Source organism: Heteronotia binoei, chromosome 19, assembly GCF_032191835.1.
Source record: "Heteronotia binoei isolate CCM8104 ecotype False Entrance Well chromosome 19, APGP_CSIRO_Hbin_v1, whole genome shotgun sequence".
NCBI classification, from domain to species: domain Eukaryota; kingdom Metazoa; phylum Chordata; class Lepidosauria; order Squamata; family Gekkonidae; genus Heteronotia; species Heteronotia binoei.
Window position 1 is genome coordinate 11426907 of NC_083241.1, and position 23075 is coordinate 11449981.

A 23075-nucleotide genomic window follows, 5' to 3' on the forward strand; every position below is an offset into this window, starting at 1 on the left:
GATCATGGTGAGATCTAAACCCACGAAAAGGGGTTGGATGGGTTTAAATTAAGGGGAGGAAGGTACCATCAGACTTGGATATCAGGAAAAAATTTTTTTTACTTTAAAGAGTTATTTAACAATGGAATCAGCTCCTAAGGGAGGTGGTGAGCTCCCTCTCGCTTGCAGTCTGCCAGTAGCACTGGGACAAACACTGATCAGGGATGCTCTAGGGCTGATCCTGCACTGAGCAGGGGGTTGGACTAGATGGCCTTTATGGCCCCTTTCAACTCTGATTCTCTGTTCTGACTAACTGTATATAAGTCGCATTTATAAACTATTATTATTGTTCAGCGGGTTTTTTTAAAGCAGGAATGCACAGGAACGCAGTCCCAGCTGGCTTGGTGGCAGGGGGTGTGGCCTAATATGCAAATGAGTTCCTGCTGAGCTTTTTCTTCAAAAAAGCCCTGTGTGAAACAATGGTGATGTCAGGGGGTGTGGCCTAACATGCAAATGAGCTCCTGTTGGGCCCTGTTGTTGTTAATAGCAATATTTGCTGTGGTGGTCTTAATCTGCTGCCATGCTAGAGGGTCTAGCTAGAGGAAGGGAAAAGAACGAAAGTCTAGCTGTGCACTGCAGAAGTAAGGAGAAGGTTCTTAATGCTGCTGCTGCAACATTCAAAGAAGGGAGGAGGCAAGACCGCCCGGCGCCACTCCCTCTAGGTACGCAAAGTCAGTCGTCTTTCCCTTGAAGCAGGCGACATGGTTTCTTTCGGCTTCATTCTAGGACTTGCTTCCAATGGCACCGCATTCAAAACGCAGGGGCAGCAGCATATTGTCACGCGGCAAACCGATACCTACCCGTCCAGTTGCTCCTCTCCGTTAATATACCGCAGATTTTTCAAGAAAGACAGTGACACCAACGCATGCGAATGCCGGATCTTCACATAACCCGTCACTGTTTCAATCAAGCCCATAAAATTCTCCAGTTCTGCGGCGATGTTGTCTGAAATGAGAACGGAAAGAAGGGGAACGGGTGACTTGAGAGATTGTCCTTTTCATCGAGCAAATTTAATACACCCTGGTGCAGGGGCGGCCAAGCTGAGGCCTGGGAGCATACATGGCTCTTTCACACATACTGCATGGCTCTCAAAGCTCCCTCCCTCCCCCATTGGCCAACATGGAGAAAGTATTTCTCTCTTTAAATCACTTCTCCAAGCCTAGCCAGCGGCTAGGAGAATGCATTTCAACTTAAAGTTGCTTTCTTCCCACCTCTTCCTCCACCTCTATTTTCCTTCCTTCCTTCCTTCCTTCCTTCCTTCCTTCCTTCCTTCCTTCCTTCCTTCCTTCCTTCCTTCCTTCCTTCCTTCCTTCCTTCCTTCCTTCCTTCCTTCCCTCCCTCCCTCCCTCCCTCCCTCCCTGACATTTATTCTATGAGGCTCTTATGTTAAGCAAGTTTTACCACCTCTGCTCTTGTGGTTGACTTCTCTATATGGTGCAGCCTGTTCACACAGCAAGCCCAACTTTTTTTTTTTGGGGGGGGGGGATGAAAGCAAAAAGAGTAGCATGGTGAAAAGAAATACTGCTAGAACTGTGCACCGTCATGCAATTGCCTTCTCTTCACGTTCACGCTCTCTGCTAATGTCGCCTCCAAATTAAGAGCTTTCAACAGCTGGTGTTTTACATATACAGATGTATATCTAAGAATAGTCACCCTGCATATTTATTGGCTGCCGCCACCTTTCTCCCAATACAATAAGGACTCTTGGGCAGGCGATGACAATAAATCCAACACAAAAATCAGTCATTTATTAGACTGTCCGAAACACATCATTACACAAACAAGCCAGAGGCTGCACCTGTAACCTTCAAACTGCCCTGGATGCTTTCTTAAATACCTCTCTTCCCAGCCTTGCTTGGAAGACCCCCGAGATGCAGGGGCCTGATCTCTCCCCTTCTGGGAGGTTGGTCCACAGCGGTAGCCATGGCAGCAGAAAAGCCCCAGGGATCACATTTGTGAGGAAGACAGGGCTACTGGGAGACCCCTGGGACAAGGAGCAGCTAACAGCTGTTCTGGCTTTGTGACAGAAGTAAGCTTTGCTATGAACTTTGAGACGAAAGTAAACTCTGAGAGGCAGTTTGGTGTAGTGGTCAAGAGCAGCAGACTCGAATCTGGGATAACCAGGTTTGATTCCCTACTCCTCCTCCGTCTGCAGCTGCTGCGTGACCTTGGGCCCAGTCACAGTTCTCGCAGAGCTGTTCTCTCAAGAGCAGCTCTCTCAAGAGCTCTCTCAGCCCCATCTACCTCACAGGATGTCTGCTGCGGGGAGAGGAAGGCGAAGGAGGTTGTAAGCCACTCTGAGACTCATTCGGGCAGAGAAGGGCAGGGTGTAAAACAGGGGTGGTCAAACTGTGGCTCGGGAGCCACATGCGGCTCCCGGAGGCCAAGGAGGAACTTAATGCAGACTTTCTCTCAAGTCTGCCCTATGCTGGTCTTATGGGGACTGTTATTCCCAGCTTTTGTTCTTTAAAACGTCTCCTTCTAATATGGTCATGTTTTACAGCGCATACATATATATTTTATCTTTCTATAAGTATTAGGAGTTTTCATAAAGACGTGTGTGTAAAGACTTGTGGCTCTCAAATATCTGACGTTTATTTTGTGTGGCTCTTAAGTCAAGCAAGTTTGGTCACCCCTGGTATAAAACCTACTCTTCTTCCGTATTAGTTAGCTGAAAGGGCCCAACTGAGAAACATCACAGACTTCACATGAAGCTGTCTTATCGGACCACTGGTCCACCAAGGTGAGCCTGCTCCGGCGGGGAGGGTGGGATATAAATACGAAATAAAATAAAAAATAATAAATAAATAAATAAATACAGTCGACCTGGACTGTCAGTGGCTCTCCGGGGTCTCAGGCAGAGGTCTTCTGCGTCACCTACTTCCTGGTCCTTTTAACCGCAGATGCCAGGAATCAAATCTGGCACCTTCTGCATGCAAAGCAGAGGCTCTTCCATGGAACCACACCCTTCCCGTTAAGTTAGACACTTATGCAAATCTTTCTGCACCACCTGGCACGTCTTCTGTTTCAGTCCTCAGAAAAGCATCAGAAATCCCTTGCTGTATCAGCCGGGCCAGCCCTGCCCTAGGAAAACTAGGTGACTGCCTAGGGCAGGGGTCCCCAACCCACAGTACCGGTCTGTGGCCTGTTAGCAACCGGGCCGTGAGTTGTATAATTATTTCATTATATATTACAATGTAATAATAATAATAAGACAACAACATTGGACTTACATCCTGCCCTCCACTCAAAATCTCAGAGTGGCTCACAATCAGGAGGGGGAGGAGGAGGAGGAGGAGAAGAAGAAGAAGAAATTGGATTTATACGCTGCCCTCCACTCTGAATCTCAGAGTGGCTCACAATCTGCTTTATCTTACTCCCCCACAACAGACACCCTTGTGAGGCAGGTGGGGCTGAGAGAGCTCTGACAGAAGCTGCTCTTTCAAGGACAACTCTGTGAGAGCTATGGCTGACCCAAGGCCATTCCAGCAGCTGCAAGTGGAAGAGTGGGGAATCAAACCCAGTTCTCCCAGATAAGAGTCCACACACTTAACCACCACACCTAAATACCATCCTGAAACCATCCCCCCAGTCTGCAGAAGATTTGTCTTCCACAAAACCAGTCCCTAGTGCCAAAAAGGTTGGGGACCGCTGGCCTAGAGCACTGGCAGTCTGGGGGTACTGAATTGGACACCCCCATGTGACTGTGATTTTAACAGAGTGGGGGGAGGGGGCACTGGATGTTAGCCTTACTGGCCCTGTGCATCAAAGTATTCAATGCCCCCCAGAAGCAGGGATGCAACTAGACTCAAGTAATTCCAAGATATAATGGCTGTGAACATGCACAGAGGATTATTCTGTGTTGCTGCCACAACAGCTATGATCTTGGAACTGGTCTTTAAGAAGCTCCCTGTTCATACAGCCACCACATCTTGAGGGCAGGGAGTTCAAAAAATTGTGTCCTGCCCAATGTTCCCTCTAAGCTGTGGAGTCTTGTGAGCAAAAATTCTACTTTGTGAGCTACTGGCATTAAAGTTGTGAGTTAGTGCATACGTTAGTCTGCTCTGGGGCCGCCCTTCCTGGGCTAAAACAAAATGTGTGAGCCAGAGGCTAAAAAACTGTGAGCTAGCTCACACTAACTCAGCTTAGAGGGAACACTGGTCCTGACGTGTCTGCAACGTGTCCAGATGTCATGTCCTGAATGTGCAACATCACACCAGATCCAAAATTTCAAAAATGGCCCTCCTTCCATTTTTAGCAACTTGTTTCTTAAGGCCCTTAAGGCGCAGTTCTAAGCAGAGTCGTTCCAGTCTAAGCTTAGGGAAATCAATGGACTAAAAACTAATAACTCTGCACAGGATAGCACTACCTACATTTGTTTTAAAGGCTTCTGAAATAAACCAGGCAAATCTAGGATAATGAGGGTGGACCCTACCCCTAACCTACCAAATTCCACTGAGCTATGTGTGAATCCTTCCAACAGAAAAGCCACTAAAGTTGGAAAAAAGGTAAAGTTTCCAATTCTGGGGTGACGTTGCATCACAACGTTTTCACGGCAGACTTTTTACGGGGTGGTTTGCCATTGCCTTTCCCAGTCATCTACACTTTCCCCCCAGCAAGCCAACCTCGGAAGGATGGAAGGCTGAGTCAACCTCGGAAGGATGGAAGGCTGAACCCAGCTTCCGCTGGGATCGAACTCGTGAGCAGAGCTTAGGACTGCAGTACTGCAGATTTACCACTCTGTGCCACGGGGCTGCGACTAAAGTTGGAAGGGGGCTCAAAATTTGGCTCAAAAAGTGTAGCAGCACAGCCCACTCAAGAAAATTTTGACGGAAAAGAGCAAATAAATTATCCTTTTCCAAAAGCTGCTATGTTTTTTTGAAAACAAAATTTAAGTTTCCCATCAGCTTGCTATGGCAGCACATAAAGAGAAATAAATGTTACTCCCGGGGATTGTTGGATGACTCAGACGGAAAGGAATGTCTCTTCTCCCGCTTTCTCTCCCCCCCACCCCAAATCTATCACAGCTTTTAAACACCATCTCCTTTTTATCTCGGACATTTTGTTCCAACTAAGGCAGAGGATGTGCCTACTTAGCAGACACTATTTGTAAGTGTAAAACAACCGATTTGCTCGGCTCTGATCAGCTATGAACACAGAGAGAGAAAGAGAATAAGAAGACAGAACAAAAGAAAAATGAAAACATGGGGTGCAAGCAAAAGGGAAAGTTCCCACTGCTGGGAGGTATCGACCATGGGTAACACACACCTAAGGCACAGTGTGTGGAGACCAGGGCTCTTCTGAATGCAAAAATGAAAAATGGATTTCAAACCAAAAGAAAAAAGAAAAACAAGAAACTATGGAAAACTAGGAAAATACCTCACTTAAAGCATGGTTCCAGAAGGTGTGGGATTACAGTTATTCAGGACAAAATAGTCACACAAATGTTGTCGATGGAGACCCCGGGTTATAAAAATAACTTTGTGGAAAAGTGGTATCTTTTTATAGACTATAGTTTAGCCCCGTGGCGCAGAGTGTTACTGCAGACCTAAGCTCTGTTCACGACCTAAGTTCGATCCACGATGGAAGCTGGGTTTTCAAGTAGCAGGCTCGAGGTTGACTCAGCCTTCCATCCTTCCGAGGTCGGTCAAATGAGTACCCAGCTTGCTGGGGGGAAAGTGGAGATGACTGGGGAAGGCAACGGCAAGGAAAAAACAGGATGCTTTCCTGTAACTGATGATCTTCGAATGGTCATCTGTGCAGTCCCCTGTGCAAGCACCAGTCATTTCCGACACTGGGGTGATGTCGCATTATGACGTTTTCACGGCAGACCTTTTTACGGGGTGGTTTGCCATTGCCTTCCCCAGTCATCTACACTTTCCCCACAGCAAGCTAGGTACTCATTTGACTGACCTCGGAAGGATGGAAGCCTGAGTCAACCTTGAGCCAGCTACCTGAATCCAGCTTCTGCTGGAATCGAACTCAGATCGTGAGTAGAAAGTTCAGACCGCAGTACTACAGCTTTACCACTCTGCACCACAGGGCTCCTTAGGCAATGGCAAACCACCCCGTAAAAAGTCTGCCGTGAAAACGTTGTGAACGTAATATCACCCCAGAGTCGGAAACGACTGGTGCTTGCACAGGGGACCTTTCCTTTCTTTTATAGACTATGTAAATGGCAATCCCTCTGCTGAATGTAAAATATCTTCAAAATATTTGGAACTTATCTTGCTTTAGGTTTATTTCTAAGAATATGTAATGTAAATCTAGGTTTTTGTTCCAGTTGTTGGGGGGTATTGGCCAGGGGAAACACACACATAAGGTTCATTGCATGGAGACCAGGTCTCTTCTGAAGGCAAAAATGAAGAACGGATTTCAAACCAAAATGGAAAAAGAAAAACAAGAAAAGAAACATGGAAATCTAGGAAAATACCCTTGCGTAAAGAGTAGTTCCAGAAGGTGCATGTATATGTCTATACAATGCAATTACGTTATGTTGTTGTTACGTTATGGTTGAATTTGTTAATTTAAAGAAAAAGAAAAGAAAACAACACTCATAAAGCTGAGTCTCGGTCGAGATCTTCGCCAAACAGGAATCCAAACAAACAGTTAACATCAAAACGTTGGTAAGACTCGCACCAGACAAGGCTGACGAGGCACCAAAGACAGCAGGGGTGGGAGGGGATGGCGCCAACGTTTAAGGAGGGCATCGTGCACACTGCAAGAAAACTTTTTCTTTTTTGCCAGGGGCCAATTCCTTAATCCACAGACGTGCCACCCAACGTCTCGGCGATAAGAGGTGCCAACTTTAAAATGCAGGCTTACCAAAACAGCAGCAGTAGCTAACTCCTTTCCTCCCGAGACTTGCATTTCAAGTCTTTTATCTCCATATCCACCTCCAAGGCTATGCCGGGAATTCATTTTCTTTAGCCAAGAAGATTCGGTAATTGCCGTTTGGAGATGTTCTCTACCCGGCTCAGGAGAAAAACCCTCCATAGCTAAGATGTTGTCTATTCAGCCCAATATACCCATCAATTAATCCAAAATTCAATAATTAAAATAAAGAAACACACACATCTATTTTGCATCCTTCGGCACCTTCACCTAATACATCTGCTTGCAAATATTTAATTGGTTTTGTCTGTGGTTTTCCCCCCCAAAATGAATGGCACTGACGAAGCAGTACGGATGGAAAGAGATGCTTTTAGACTCCTCTGCCACTCATAGATACTTAATTAAAACAAAACCCAAGAGTTACCGAGAGACAAGCTACTCCAGGGGTGGCCACACAGAATAAATGTCAGATGACTGAGAGCCATCGGACATGAACATCAGATGTTTGATAGCTGCAAGACAAGGAAGGAAGGAAGCAAGCAAGCAGTGGAAAGAAAGCAGCTTTAACTTTAAATTCGTTCTCCAAGCCACTGGCTGGCTTAGTTTGGAGAAGTGATTTAATGAGACTTCTCCAAGCTGGCCGATGGGGGCTTCAAGCTCCTGAGCTACAGTTTGGCCACCCTTGAGCTAGTCGACTCTGGGCTCCCACAACAGTCCCTTCGGAAGAATGGAATGCATAAGCACCGGCCGTTGGCCACAGCTGAGCAGAAATGTCTACTTTCCCTTGCTGATATAAAGGAGAAGGAAGGAAAAGTCCCCATCATTTGCAAGGGAAGGAGAAGAGCAGCCATGCCACCGTAGAGGGCAGAAGCCTCCAAGGGACTGCAGACGTATCTCACCACCAACATCTCAACCCATAAACCTTGTAATGCCCATAGAGCCACCCCCTTTTTCAGCAGCGCCTGGTAACAAAATCTGCAAGATGTCTGATGAGAGGCAATTTCCCACTTTAAAAAGTAGCCATAATGGCTTAACAGAAGAAATGCAAGCTAATGAGAACTGGAACTTCGCTTTGGGGTCTTGAGCAGTGTTCCTTCTAAGCTGTGTTAGCGTGAGCTAGCTCACAGATTTTTAGTCTCCAGCTCACACATTTTTGTCTTAGCTCACGAAGGATGACCCCAGAGCACACTAATTTATGCAGTAGCTCACAACTTTAATGCCAGCGGCTCACAAAGTAAAATTTTACTCACAAGACTCCACAGCTTAGAGCAGGCCAAACTGGCTTAACATAAGAGCCACATAGAATAAATGTCAGATGTCTGAGAGTCACAAGACATGAACATCAAATGTTTGAGAGCCGGAAGGCAGGCAGGAAAATAGACGGGTGGAGGGAGAGGTGGAATGAAAGCATCCTTAAATGCATTCTCCAAACCACCATCTGATTTGGCTTGGAGAAGTGAGTTAAAGAGACAAATGTCTTCTCTAAGCCGACTGACCGGGGGGGGGGGGCGGGGCTTCGAGAGCCACACCATATGTGTGAAAGAGCCACATATGGCTCCCGAGCAGCAGTTTGGCCACCCCTGGCTTAGAGGGAGCACTGGTCTTGAGAGAGAAGCTCTTACATGGATCTCCATTGTCAGAAGTGGAGGGTGGCGGCTACCAGAGAAAGGGTCTTTTCCGTGGTGGCTCCTGAGTTAGAGAATATCTTCGCTTTGGTTGCCGACCTGCAGCCTAATGTTCAGGCACTGGATTAAAACTGTCATACATTTGGAGCTGTTTCACTCCACCAACACCAGGCGCTGAATTTATAAGAGCAATTCTGCACTTATCAGTGTTATGGTTGCAGGTTTTTAGGCTGCTGTGTTGGACGTCCTGAAAAATGGATTCCATTTTAGCTTTGATTTCCTATGTGCTGTTCCCGGCCCTGGGAGGCTGGGCACGTACATGTTAGCACAACAGAAACAAAAGCCGCCAACTCAACAGAACTACACAGTTCTCTCTCCTCCCTCTTGGGGACTAGATGTCTACTTACTCCCACGGCGGATGTTGATGAGGAGGTTCCCATTGATCACTGTGCACCCTTGAAGCATCTGTGCCGCCGTGACGGAGTCGATGGTCAGAGTCTTGTCACCCACACACTCTTTGGGGCACGGGCCTTCACACGGGCTGCAGAACATGCTGGCGAGAGGAAAAGGGAGACCGGGAAAAATGTCAGCCAGAATTCACAACTCTGCAGTCATTGTCTTAAGGAGAAATTATTATTATTATTATTTCAGTTCCAGTAACCTTTAATGGCATAGCGAGGATAACAGTGCAATACAGTTTGGCAGTGTAAAGGACAAAATAAATATAACTTTTTGTGGCGCTACATAATAAGAGGAGTAAAAGGAAGAATGAAATAATAATTTATTTATTTATTTATTTATTTAAGATTTTTTATCCCGCCCTTCCCACAAGTAGCTCAGGGCGGCTTCCAACAATTTGTCAAACATAAAAATAAACAATATTTAAATATATCAACAGTTAAACATTTCAACTGTTAAAACCTTAAAAACCAGTAAACATTCCAGATATATACATAAAAAACAAAGTCTAGCAAGCTACATTGAGTTCTCATCTTAGCTAGGTGTAGGCTAGCCGGAAGAGAGTCGTCTTACAGGCCCTGCGGAACTGAACAAGGTCCCGCAGGGCCCTCACCTCCTCCGGCAGCTGATTCCACCATGTAGGGGCCATAACAGAGAAAGCCCTTTCTCTGGTGGATTTCAAGCGGGCTTCTTTTGGCCCGGGGATAGTGAGGAGATTTTGTGTTCCCGACCTCAGTACTCTCTGGGGAACATGTGGGGAGAGACGGTCCTTCAGGTAGGCAGGTCCCAGGCCATATAGGGCTTTAAAGGTAATAACCAGCACCTTGTACCGAACTCGGTATATCACTGGAAGCCAGTGCAGGGTCCGAAGACCCGACCGAATGTGTCCCCACTTTGGGAGACCCAGTAACAGCCGGGCCGCGGCATTCTGCACCAGCTGCAATTTCCGAGTTCGGGACAGGGGCAGCCCCATGTAGAGGGCATTGCAGTAGTCCAACCTCGAGGTGACCGTAGCATGGATCACTGTTGCTAGGTCGTCGCGCTCCAGGAAGGGGGCCAACTGCCTTGCCCGCCTAAGATGAAAAAACGCGGACTTGGCAGCGGCTGCTATATGTTAACAATAACATTTATAATAATAATCATATTTATATTGTTATTATTATTATTATTTGGCCAGGAGATCATAAGATTAACAAAAGAACAAAGTTTTGGTTTCAGCCTGAACACAGAACCATAATGGAGACAAAATTAGTACACTCCTAGCCTGGACATTCAATTTCAGGGGTCAGGAAGGAGGCACTAATGTCCTGATGATCATAGAAGAATTCACTGCCTCCAGCTTCTTGTTACAGCCAGTGTTCCCTCTCGTCTGAGTGAGTGTGAGCGGGCTCACAGTTTTTTAGCCTCCGGCTCACACATTTTTCTTAGTTCAGGAAAAATGGCCCCCAGAGCAAACTAATTTATGCAGTGGCCAAACTGCTCACTCACAAATTTAATGCCAGTAGCTGACAAGGTATTTTTGCCCACAAGACTAAGCTAAGAGGGAGTACAGCCACTAGCATGGATGGTTTTAAAAGACAGAAGGAGGTTTTCTGCATATAGAGGGAGCCAACCTCTGAATTCCAGTGTGGGGAGGCAGCATTAAGGGAAGGACCTCGGCCTTGGTGCCATGTTTTGCTTTGGAGGAGGAAGAAGAAGAAATCAATTTATACTCTGCCCTTCACTCAGAGTCTCCTAGCAGCTTACAATCACCTTCCCTTCCTCCAGGGCAACTGGTTGGCCATTGTGGACCACTGATCCAACCCAGCAGGGCTCTTCTTGGGCTCTTGGGCCTCTGAACTCTGCCCAGAACTCTGAGACTTCCAGCTCCATGTTGCAAAGGCATTCTGGAACGGACTGTCCCAAGGAGGAGTCGGCAGTCCCCAGTCTCTTCTCCTTCCATTTATTCAGCATCCCAGCATTACTAGTAATGAAACACCAACCCGCCCCACTACCCTATGGCCCGCACATGATCTGCCGTGTCCCACCACTCTGGCATCCCCACTCTAATCTGCCTGGGTTGGCAGCCTGCACACCTGCCACTGGGGGGGGGGGGAGAAGGAGGCTGTTCCTAAGATGCCCAGTACCAAAGGCTGCTAGGAGCAGAAACGAGAAGGAGGAAGCGTAAGCCACACAGCTGATGCATACACTATATGAGTGAACATAAGGAAGGAGCCCTTCCTTGCGGGACAGCTGATTTCTGCAGCCTTCTCCTTTCTCTTATCCTTAAGACGTCTCTCCACCTTCCCCACTCCCGTGATGAAGTTCAGATTGCCAGCTCCTTGGGGCACAGACCTGTTGGTTTTGCTCGTGCCGGAAGACTACGTGACCAGCTTACCCAGCAATTCTGCATGCCAGCTGCCCACATGGTGCCTTTACATGAACCAACAAGCTTGTAGTTCATCTATTCCAACACGAAGCATTGCTGATACGTGCCAGGAGACTTGGGGGGGGGGGGGGGGGCAAAGCCAAGGGTTTTTAGACCCACTGCTGGCAACTATCAGCGCATCCACAAAAGCAGGAAAAGAAAGCAAAACCACCCGAGTAGCCTCTTCCTGACTGGTGCCTTTGTGCTAGGCTCACTCCGACGGAGATAAGATAAGCCCACTATGGGTTTTTTTTATGACTGTTTTTAACAGCTTGAAAACACAAATGTCCAGATAAGGGGGAGGGAAAAACACTGCCCAGGTAAATATTTGGCTGCCTGGCAGGGGCAGAGATCACAGCTCCGCACCTGTATGCAAAGGAGAAGCTCTTCTGGGGAAAGGGAGGCTTTGTTTAGATGACTTCGAAGGAAAAGCCAGGGCAGGCCAGGTGTCACAACAGGAATGCCAGGCTCTGTGTTCCCCAGAGCAACATTCCAGGGCCTGGAAAAACACCTCACCAGAGTTGTGCATCTGAAAAAAAGTCCCAGCAAAAACCTGCTGGTTTTGCAGCTACATGCTAAAAACGTGGGATTTCCCAGCGTCCTCGGTTGTCCGGCGGAGCCCTTCCAAAGCCGCAGCCCAGATCTTACTGAGAAAGCAGGGTTTTAAATAAAGGAAGGAAATTTGACCCGGAGAGCCCAGGCTAGCCTGATCTCATCTCTCAGAAGTTAAGAAGGGTCAGACCAGGTTTGTACTTGGATGGGAGACCGCCAAGGAAGTCCAAGGTTGCTGTGCGGAGACAGGCAGTGCAAACCACCTCTGTTTGTCTCCATCTTGACCCTGATGGCCCAGGCGACGCAGATCTCACAATCTGAGCAGGGTGAGGCCAGGTTTGTACTTGGAGGGGAGACCGCCAAGGAAGTCCCAGGGTCCCTGCGCAGAGGCAGGCAATGGCAAGCCGCCTCTGATTGTCTCTTGCCTTGAAGACCCAGCAAGGTTGCCATAAGTCCGCTGTAACTTGATGGCAAAAAAAAAAAGGAGTAAGCAATAAATAAACTATTGAATGATAGAACTTGGCTCTTGGATAGTACCATATTAGGAGATTCGCACAACGAAACATTAAAAAGCATTCCACAGAAAGAGTTCTGCTTCAGCCTTCTTCCTGATGCATTAGTTTTCTATGGGCAGAGATTTTAACTCCAGAAGCAACCAAAAACAAGCTACCAACGTTTCGCCTTAGAACAGGTTCACTGTTCAAATAGAGCAGACCCGGTCGTTGACTCCTGTGTTGACAATGGCCACAGAATAGACGCCAGCTCAAAACACTTCCATCGCCTGAAATTCTGGCCTTTTGTTATTTTAACAGACCCAGGGCTTTTTTTGTAGCAGGAACTCCTTTGGATATTAGGCCACACCCCCTGATATAGCCAGTCCTCCAAGAGTTTACAGTAGGCCCTGTAAGAAGAGCCCTGTAAACTCTTGGAGAATTGGCTACATCATGGGTGCGTGGCCAAATATGCAAAGGAGTTCCTGCTACAAAAAAAAAGCCCCAGACAGACCTATAGTCAAGGGCTGGAAACACTAATCATAAACAGTGAATTAAATCTTTACTGTATTCCAATTCTGACCATGAATATGGAAACACATTATATTATCAGCTGCATGTCTGATCCATAAGAACATAAGAGAAGCCATGTTAGATCAGGCCAATGGCCCATTGAGTCCAACACTCTGTGTTACACAGTGGCAAAAAATTTTATATATATATATATATATATATATATATATATATATATATATATATATATATATATATATATATATATAGGGTGATTAATATGTGGAATTCACTGCCACAGGAGGTGGTGGCGGTCACAAGCATAGCCACCTTCAAGAGGAGTTTAGATAAAAATATGGAGCAGAGGTCCATCAGTGGCTATTAGCCACAGTGTGTGTGTGTGTGTGTATATGTGTGTGTGTGTGTGTGTGTGTATATATATATATATACACACACACACACACACACACAGCGGCTAATAGCCACTGATGGACCTCTGCTCCATATTTTTATCTAAACTCCTCTTGAAGGTGGCTATGCTTGTGGCCGCCACCACCTCCTGTGGCAGTGAATTCCACATGTTAATCACCCTTTGGGTGAAGAAGTACTTCCTTTTATCCGATTTAACCTATCTGCTCAGCAATTTCATCGAATGCCCACGAGTTCTTGTATTGAACTCGTGGGCATTCGATGAAATTGCTGAGCAGACAGGTTAAATTCATGAATGGAGATCCAGACGTGGAGATCCAGATGTGGTTCATCATTCACTAGAACCAATTAACAGAATCAGCGACACAAATGCTGATCTCTTCCTGAACTGCATCACTTACGAACCTAAAAAAAGCCCTTCTGATCAAACGGAAGGTGCATCAAGTCCAGTATTTTATTCACACAATGGCTGACCAATTCCCTTGAGGAAGCTCATGAGGAAACGACTGCAACAGTCTTGCCTGTGCTTCAGTCCCGCCTGAGTAGATCTCCATTCACGAATTTGCAGCCATCAATAACCCCACCTCCTCCATGAATTTGCCCACACCTGATTCGAAGCCCTCCAAGTTGGTGGCCCTGTGTCCCTCAGTTCCCCAATTTAACTATGTGGAAAAAGTCCATATGCATTACTTTTAATTTACTTTTGCACCCCACCATGCGCTACTTCTGTATGTGTTAACTATGTGCTACTTCCAAGAAGTCTAGCATACCACCTATTGAAGTAGTCTAGCTCACCACTAAAAGAGCTAGAGCCACATAGGTCTTTACGATCTGCAACCCGACACCTTTTGGTGATACCCGGCCCCAGATCCATCTGGCCTCAACGAGGGCCAGGGCCTTTTCAGTCCTGGCCCCTGCCTAGTGGAATGAGCTCCGGGCCATGCAGAATCTGCTCCATTTCTGCAGGGCCTGTAAAAGAGAGCTCTTTCGCCAGGCTTTCAGCTGAGGCAGTGGATGTTGCTCGTTACCGGCCTCCCCCCTTCATTCCATCCCAGCGCTGTACCTGTACAATAGGCCATGTTTGTGAGGCAGAATTCGCCATTTTAGTCTCTACTGTTACTATGTAATTTTAGATTTTATATATTTTAAATTGGTTTTTAACTGTTGATTGTTTTTATGATGTAACCAGCCCTGAGTCTGTTCTATGGGAGGGGTGGGCTAAAAACCTAACAAAATAAATAAAGCTTCTGACTGCAAGACAATCTTAGGATCTCCTGGCTATTATTACACACAATGCCAAAAATAAGGAGAAAAATAACTATTCCCGAATTACATGTTGAAAGGGCAAGAGATGGGGAATTTAAAAAAAAATGTTTTCCCATATAATATACAGAAATAAGTCTCTACTTGCATATAGAAAATCACAGCATATCGCAAAGGATAAAGGCTGCAGCCTCAATAACACAATCTGGGGGTAACGTTTTTGATCTGGTCTTATGCTTTTCCATGTAGCTCTGTAACACTTGTGCCTGTTCAGAAACCAGTCTCAGCTTACTATCCAACAGGAACTGTTTCTGATGTCCTACACACACCACAGCACTCCCACTGATAGTTATGACTACAGTAAGTTTCCCACATGTAGAATTGCTAACGGGCCCGGGGGAAAGTGTCCTGTGTGGAAACTGTTCAGTGAAACTTTTCACAGCACAGACGTAAATAACCCTCTAAGCTGTGGAGTCTTGTGAGCAAGAATTCTACTTTGTGAGCTATTAGCATTAAAGCTGTGAGCTTTAGTTTGCTCTGGGGCCATTTTTCCTGAGCTAAGGCAAAAATTTGTGAGCTGGAGGCTGAAAAATTGTGAGCTAGCTCACACTAACTCAGCTTAGAGTGAACACTGCTGGGTAAGTAACAGATTCTTAAGTCACTATTATTGAGCATTTCTTATCCAAGCAGCTGACAATTTTAGAATCATAGAGTTGGACGGGACCACCAGGGTCATCTAGTCAACCCCCCTGCACAAGGCAAGAAATTCACAAATACCATCCCGCACGCATGCACACACTTTGTGATCCCTGCTCCATGCCTAGAAGAGGGCAAAAAACCTCCAGGATCCCTGGCCAAACTGGCCTGCAGAAAAACTGCTTCCTGGGCTCAACATGGCAATCACCATGTCTCTGAGTACGCAAGGAAGAGCATTTTTATTTTGACCTGATTCGCAGAGCTACAGAGAAACTCAAACCTGCTTACTCAAGTGCTCAGAAGTTAGAAATCACTGTCTAATACCTTGAAACTATGGTTATAACCAGGCCTTTTTTGTAGCAGGAACTCCTTTGCATTTTAGGCCACACCCCGCTGATGTAGCCAATCCTCCCAAGAGCTTGCAGGGCTCTTCGTACAGGGCCTACTGTAAGCTCTGGGAAGATTAGCTACATCAGGGGGGTGTAGCCTAATATGTGAAGGAGCTCCTACTACAAAGAAAGCCCTGGTTATACCCCAAGCAGAGGAACTGTCTTAAGTATGATGTTGAGTTTTCCTCCATCTGTGTATCCCACCAAGTACCAGAAACACCCCCACACACTTCTTCAAGGAAGGAAGCCTCACCTCTGGGAGTCATTAAGCATGAATCCGGGAGGGCACTCCGGCACGCACTCGTTGTCATGAATCACAAACTTCTCGTCTTCCGGCACCGCCGTAGACAGCTCTTTGCAGGTCTCCCTGGTGATGCAGCGCCAGCCCTCAAACTTGTAGGTGTTGGGCGGGCAGGTGGGGACGCAGGCCCCGTCGTGATAGTAGTTGCGGCAGGCCACGCAGGCGGTGTTGTTGTTTGGTGCCGTGCAGCTACCCAAGCATTCCGGGTGACAACATTCATTCTGGTCCGTGCACGCGTGTTTGCCACAAGAGTTGGGACATACTGCAAAGACAGAAGAAGAAGAAGAAAAAGCACAGGTAAGTGGCATGTCATAATCAATGGAAGCGGGGGGGGGGGGGGGGACCACAAACACAACAGAGTAAAAGGTAGGTAAAGATAGTCCCCTGGGCAAGCACCAGTTGTTTCCGACTCTGGGGTGATGTTGCATCACAATGTTTTCACAGCAGACTTTTAACAGGGTGGTTTGCCACTGCCTTCTCCAGTCATCTACACTTCCCCCCCCCCCCCAGCAAGCTGGGTACTCATTTTACTGACTCCCCCCCCCCCATTTTACTACACTTCCCCCCCCCCCCCAGCAAGCTGGGTACTCATTTTACTGACTTCGGAAGGATGGAAGGCTGAGTCAACCTCGGGATGGCTACCTGAACCCAGCTTCCGCTGGGATCGAGCTCAGGTCATGAGCAGAGCTTGGACTGCAGTAGCACAGCTTACCACTCTGCGCCACGGGGGCCATATCAGAGTTTACCCCTTAGCTGCTAATTTCCTAAAAATTCCCTCTTTACATCCAAAGGAAAAAGCCTGCCCGTGTATTTATTGCATTTAAAACGTCTGACCCACTATGCCGCCCAAATTAGGCCTTTTAAGGCAGTAAGTTGAAAAAGATTTTTTTTAAAAAAATCAAACATTAAAACCAGTACATGTGTAAGAACAGTAATTAAAAACGAATTGGGTGTGTGTGTCAAATAAAGAAACAAAAAAGCTCTGTCTGTTCCTCTCTATCATGATTCTTCAGCCAGCAGGAGAAAATAAATGATAGAGGCATACGAATCTCCCTAGAGAGGAGTTCTGCCCTTTTGGGGCCACAACCAAGAAGCCTGTCGACTTAAGAACTAGTCCAGCGTAAGGCTTCAGTCTCCAGCCAGCCACCCCCAGGAAATTCACATGCATGGTGGGGCAAGGTCCTTTATCCCAACCATTTGCAAGTCAGAGGTCTACCACTTCCGGACTTTAAGGTTTGCCAATCTACCATGGTTAACAGCAGGTGATTAGAAACTCACGTAGCAACCACAGGATGCAAAGTCCCTGAGTCAAATGTGCACTCACTAAGTACCCCGACATGCTTGAACGTCAAAAGTACCAAATGCTGTTCAATACGTATTTACTTTTTATTTAAAAGCGTTCACGCTCCTGCCTTTCGCCGGAATATTTCAGGGTCCCAGGCATGCAACAATGATATAAAATTTGTATGGTATAAAATACTGTGCAAAAATATTGAATACCAAACCTTTTCAAAATAAAACACCTGCACCAGGCTTAGGCCGCCCACCCAAATCCCTCCAGAATAACTCTTGTTTTGCTGCCCTGCTGGAATTCTGGGAGGGTAGGAGCACCCCCCCCCCCCCATGACCTCTTTGGGCAGGTTCTTGCGAGCACACACCGGGGGGGGGGGGGGGACACGAACCTTCGCCAAATCCCAACTGTCTAGCTGCCCTGGTCTGGTCAACCCCAACTTCTATCCATGAAATACAATTCTAGGTATCAGGACAAGGGCCCTGGTATTTTTCCTAGCCAGTCTGAGACTGATTCTTCACTAGCTTGTTCCGACTCCAGGCTTTTGCTTTCGCTGTGCCTCAAGCAATCAATTCCCCACCAGCTGGTTCGTGGGCACATTTTGATCCGCGGCTCCCTCCAAGTTCCCTCGCAGCTTCCGGATCTCCAAAAAACAAAATCCAGCAGCCGTGAGGGAAACTGGAGGGAGCTGTGGATCAAAATGCACCCACACAGCAACTATTGGGGAACTGATCGCTTGAGGCGGGGAAAACAGAAGCCCGGGGGCGGAACAACCGCTAGTGAGGCATGGGTTCGAATTTCTCTCCTTTTCACAACAGTTGCAGAGCAGCTAAACATTCCACAGCCATGCGTTCTCCCCCCTGAGCAGTCAGGATGGCTCAAAAACACTCAGTGACTTCACAGCAGCCCAGCCTTTTGTGGCAACCAGTTTTTAAAGCTAAGCTAAAAGATAACTCAGGGGAAAGTAGCATGGCATAGTCCAGCCTTGTCAGATATTGGAAGCTAAGCAGGGTCAGAACTTGGATGGGAGACCAGTTGGGAAGACACTGAAGAGGAAGGTGATTGCCAACCACCTCTGCTTCTCACTTGCCACGAAAGCCCCTTGGCCGGGGTCATTGAAAGTCGGTTGCGACCTGACAGCACAGAGACATGTTTGGTGTAGTGGTTAAGTGTGTGCAGACTCTTATCTGGGAGAACTGGGTTTGATTCCCCACTCCTCCACTTGGCAACTGCTGGAATGGCCTTGGGCCAGCCATAGCTCTCGCAGAGTTGTCCTTGAAAGAGCAGCTTCTGTCAGAGCTCTCTCAGCCGCACCAACCTCACAGGGTGTCTGTTGTGGGGGAAGAAGATAAAGAGGATTGTAAGCCACTCTGAGACTCCAATTCAGAGAAAAGGGTGGGATATAAATCTACCGTCGTCTTCTTCTTCTTAAAGATAACTTCACCACCATTTGCATTATTCCCTTGAACAAATGGCTGGAATCACCCACTGGTGGTGAAGTCAGCATCACGAGGGCCTCTCCAGTCAGATGCCAGACTGCTTTGCCTGCGGGGAGCAGTGCCTCATCTCCATGTACGTAAATATTAGATGTCTCCAAGGCTATTAAGAGATTTCTTCAGCAGCTCCAGACAGCGTGTCTTGCAGGCAGATGGATTGCAGCTCCCTGCCAGTGCCAAAACTTTAAGATTTAGTCTCATAACAAGATTTCCTATTCACACAAGGATACCAAAGCAAAGCCGCAGACGCATAACAACAACAAGCCAGGAGCATGATACGTCGAACGCTGCGCTGTGTGCTCAGTCTGGCCACGGAGTTACAAAATGGAGGATGCCACCTGGACAGATCAGCTCCAGGAATGCCCAGATGCACAGTTTCAAGGCCAAAATGCCATGAAGAACGCAACAGCATTCCCTGAATTTCTGATACAGTATTGAGGCAACAATCATAGAATCAGAGTTGGAAGGGACCTCCATCCAGGGTCATCTAGTCCAACCCCCTGAACAATGTAGGAAACTCACAAATACCTCCCCCTAAATTCACAGGATCTTCATCGCCGACAGATGGCCTTCTAGCCTCTGCTTCAAAACCTCCAAGGAAGGAGAGCCCACCACCTTCCAAGGAAGCCTGTTCCACTGAGGAACCGCTCTAAACTCACAAATACCTCCCCCTAAATTCACAGGATCTTCATTGCTTTCAGATGGCCCTCTAGCCTCTGTTTAAAAGCCTCCAAGGAAGGAGAGCTCACCACCTCCGAGGAAGCCTGTTCCACTGAGGAACCGCTCTAAACTCACAAATACCTCCCCCTAAATTCACAGGATCTTCATTGCTTTCAGATGGCCCTCTAGCCTCTGTTTAAAAGCCTCCAAGGAAGGAGAGCTCACCACCTCCGAGGAAGCCTGTTCCACTGAGGAACCGCTCTAAACTCACAAATACCTCCCCCTAAATTCACAGGATCTTCATTGCTTTCAGATGGCCCTCTAGCCTCTGTTTAAAAACCTCCAAGGAAGGAGAGCCCACCACTTCCGAGGAAGCCTGTTCCACTGAGGAAGTTCTTCCTAATGTTGAGTTGAAACTCTTCTGATTTAATTTCAACTCATTGGTTCTGGTCCTTCCTTCTGGGGCCACAGAAAACAATTCCACACCACCCTCCATGACAGCTCTTCAATTACTTGAAGATGGTGATCATATCACCTCTCAGTCGCTGCCACTCCAGGGCATCAAATGGGCATCTACTCCATTTTCTACTTAGATACCATTCTGTTCTCCCCCTCACACACACGGACACACCAAACACACACAAAATGGTGGCTGGTGAGCAAAACCTACCCTCCTATCTGACTCATCAGTCACCAGTTAAGACTGGAGTAGGCGGAGCAACACCTGAAACAATTTCCCTTCAGAACAGATGGAACAAGGACCTTCCATCCTTTCCTGGAGCCTCATTCTCACTGAGGTACACCACCTGTGTCTGAAACTATACCTTATCCAGATGATGAGGTGAGATGTCCACATGACTTAACAGTTTCTAGTGTACAAAAAAGAAAATGCCCCTGCCATGTAGAAAATTAGTGCAGAAGAGGCAGACTTATTATTAGACTCCATCTTGTCATGCTAGCTTTGAGAGCCAGTTTGGTGTAGCACGCAGACTCTTATCTGGGAGAACCGAGTTTGATTCCCCATTCTTCCACTTGCAGCTGCTGGAATGGCCTTGGGTCAGCCATGGCTCTCGTAGGAGCTGTCCTTGAAAAGGCAGCTTCTGGGAGAACTCTCTCAGCCCCACCCACGCCACAGGGTGTCTGTTGCGGGGGCGGGGGAGGTAAAGGAGATTGTGAGCCACTTTGAGATTCAGCGTATAGAGTGGGATACAAATCCAATATCATCATCATCATCATCTCCTCCTCCTTCTGGAATTTAATAATAATTCGATCATAACAGAGTTCCTAATGAGGTAAAAGTTGAGATACAGGTTTTAATCATGAGGAATGTTATCTGGGGCTTTTCTTTTGGAGTAGGGACCTACTGCTCAAGAATGGCACTGCTGAAAACCATCACACCCTTGGTCCATCAAGGTCCCTACTGTCTACTCAGACTGGCACCAGTTCTCCAGGGTCTCAGCTGGAAGTCTTTCACATCGCCTACTACCTGACTTTGGCTGGAGATGCCGGGAATCGAACTGGGGGCCTTCTGCATGCCAAGGAGATGCTCTGCCTCTGAGCTATAGACTCTCCCCAAGCTAAAAGCCTAAAAAGAGGGCAACACAAATCCCACTAACCCAGCAATGGCGGGGAGGGGCTCTCCAAAAGATGCTGCAAAATGTGAAGTGCTAGGGGGCATTGCGAATTTTCAGGGAAAACGTCAAGCGAGTACATCCAAATCATAGCCTGGTTCGGACAGATGAGCAGTTCTTACTACTCCCCCCCCCCCCCACACACACACACAAAAGGGCAGGATTTTCAGCAAGGCAGAAACGGAATTATCAAGTAAACAAACAATTTGGTTGGAAGAGAGGGGGAAATCGCAGCCAGGAGGGTAAGACTTCTGGCAAAGCAGAGGATACAGCCTCCGCCAAGGTTGGCATTGAATCAGTGGCACGTGGGCAGACACAGGGTTGCCAAGAGTGGTGTGTTTTCAAAAAGATCCTTTCCTTTCCTGTAAAATGATATTCAAGCCTTCCTTTCCACCCCCCCTCCCCGGCTATCCTGCCATTAAAATATATATATATCCTCATCCATCAAAAACACTTCAACAAAAGTTCAGTTCTGAAAACAAACTTCCACGGGAATAAATACAAATCCGGGACTGGCACCTCAGATAAATCAAACCAGGGCTTTTTTTGTAGCAGGAACTCCTTTGCATACTAGGCTACACCCTCCTGATGTAGCCAATCCTCCAAGAGCTTACAGTAGGCCCTGTAAGAAGAGCCCTGTAAGCTCTTGGAGGATTGGCTACATCAGGGGTTTATGGCCTAATATGCAAAGGAGTTCTTGCTACAAAGAAAAGCCCCAATCGCAAAGGGAGACTAGCGTTACCATTTCTGTGTTGCGTACGGTGTTGAGGGAGCGGGTCTGGTTCTGATGACCTAACAGCGTATGAACAAGTCCCGGCCTCCTATGATCCCCCCCCCCTTCCTCTGCCCACTGCCATTCTTATTTCACGGCAAACCACAGCATGGCACTGCACATAAAACTGCAACCTGCTGCTTGTGCTGTAACGCCAAACCGCTATTGGAAAGAAAGCAAACTATAGTTCTGTGCTCTTTTGGGTCTTAAAAAAGGTAAAAGGTAGTCCCCCTGTGCAAGCACCAGTCATTTCCGACTCTGGGGTGACGTCGCATCGCGTCATAAACCTCTATCATGTCACCCCCTCGGTCGATGTTTCTCCAAGCTAAATTTCTCCAACCTAATTCCTAGTGCCACCTGGAAGTGACATCAAATCTTCCCTAAGTACCATCTTCTGCAGGCAATGCCCCCCATCTCCTGGCATTTGCCCATGTTTCCACACCTCTTTGCATCTGTGCAGTTTGGGGGTTCAAATCCCACCCTTCCCTGTGCCAAGGGAGAGATTCAGACAACAGATGAAGCTATGAATTTGTTCCGGGACTGGCAAGCCACTGGCAGGGCTCGCATGTAATATTCATTAGTATCGCATCCTTCACTTAAGCTTGGATTCCATCCCTTTTGCAGTGGATGGTCTGCTGTTAAGACTCAAAAACAGCCCCGTGGCGCAGAGTGGTCAAGCGGCAGTACTGCAGTCCGAACTCTCTGATTTAGATCCCGGTGGAAGCTGGGTTTTCAGGTAGCCGGCTCAAGGTTGACACAGCCTTCCATCTTTCCGAGGTCAGTCAAATGAGTCCCCAGCTTGCTGGGGGAAAGTGTAGATGACTGGGGAAGGCAATGGCAAACCACCCCGTAAAAAGGCTGCCGTGAAAATGTCAGAAATCCTTGCACTTAAAAAATCTTATAGATTGTTCTGGAATCTCAATTTCCCTTTCATCTTCATTGGAAAGGATTTCTCCCTCTTTCCTTTCATCTAGCTCACTAACAGAGGAGGTTTTTTTCTCCCCTCCCCTCATGAGCACGCTCTCCCCCCACCCCCCTTACCAACAGACACCTGAACTGCTTTTGTGGGCCACAGGAGCTTCTCTTAGTTGGACAGTTTTTTGCATCTTTCTGTGAGGGGAGGGGGAGAACGAGGTACTAGATCAGGGATGTCAAAACGTGCGACCTGGGGGCTGAATCAGGCCCCCGGAGGGTTCCTTTCAGGCCTCCGAACAACTGGCTGTCATC

The 23075-nt window shown here is 47.3% G+C and overlaps 1 protein-coding gene across 1 annotated transcript in view; it reads right to left on the bottom strand.

The window, feature by feature from the left end:
- Nucleotides 1-23075, bottom strand: part of IGF1R (insulin like growth factor 1 receptor) — a 275725-nt gene that overhangs the window by 65792 nt on the left and 186858 nt on the right. Inside the window, exons 3-5 of the mRNA XM_060260047.1 lie at nucleotides 15951-16260; nucleotides 8906-9051; nucleotides 840-984 (exon numbers count right to left, since the gene is read on the bottom strand). Coding sequence (XP_060116030.1) covers nucleotides 840-984; nucleotides 8906-9051; nucleotides 15951-16260 — 601 coding nt within the window. The remainder of the gene's footprint in view (nucleotides 1-839; nucleotides 985-8905; nucleotides 9052-15950; nucleotides 16261-23075) is intronic.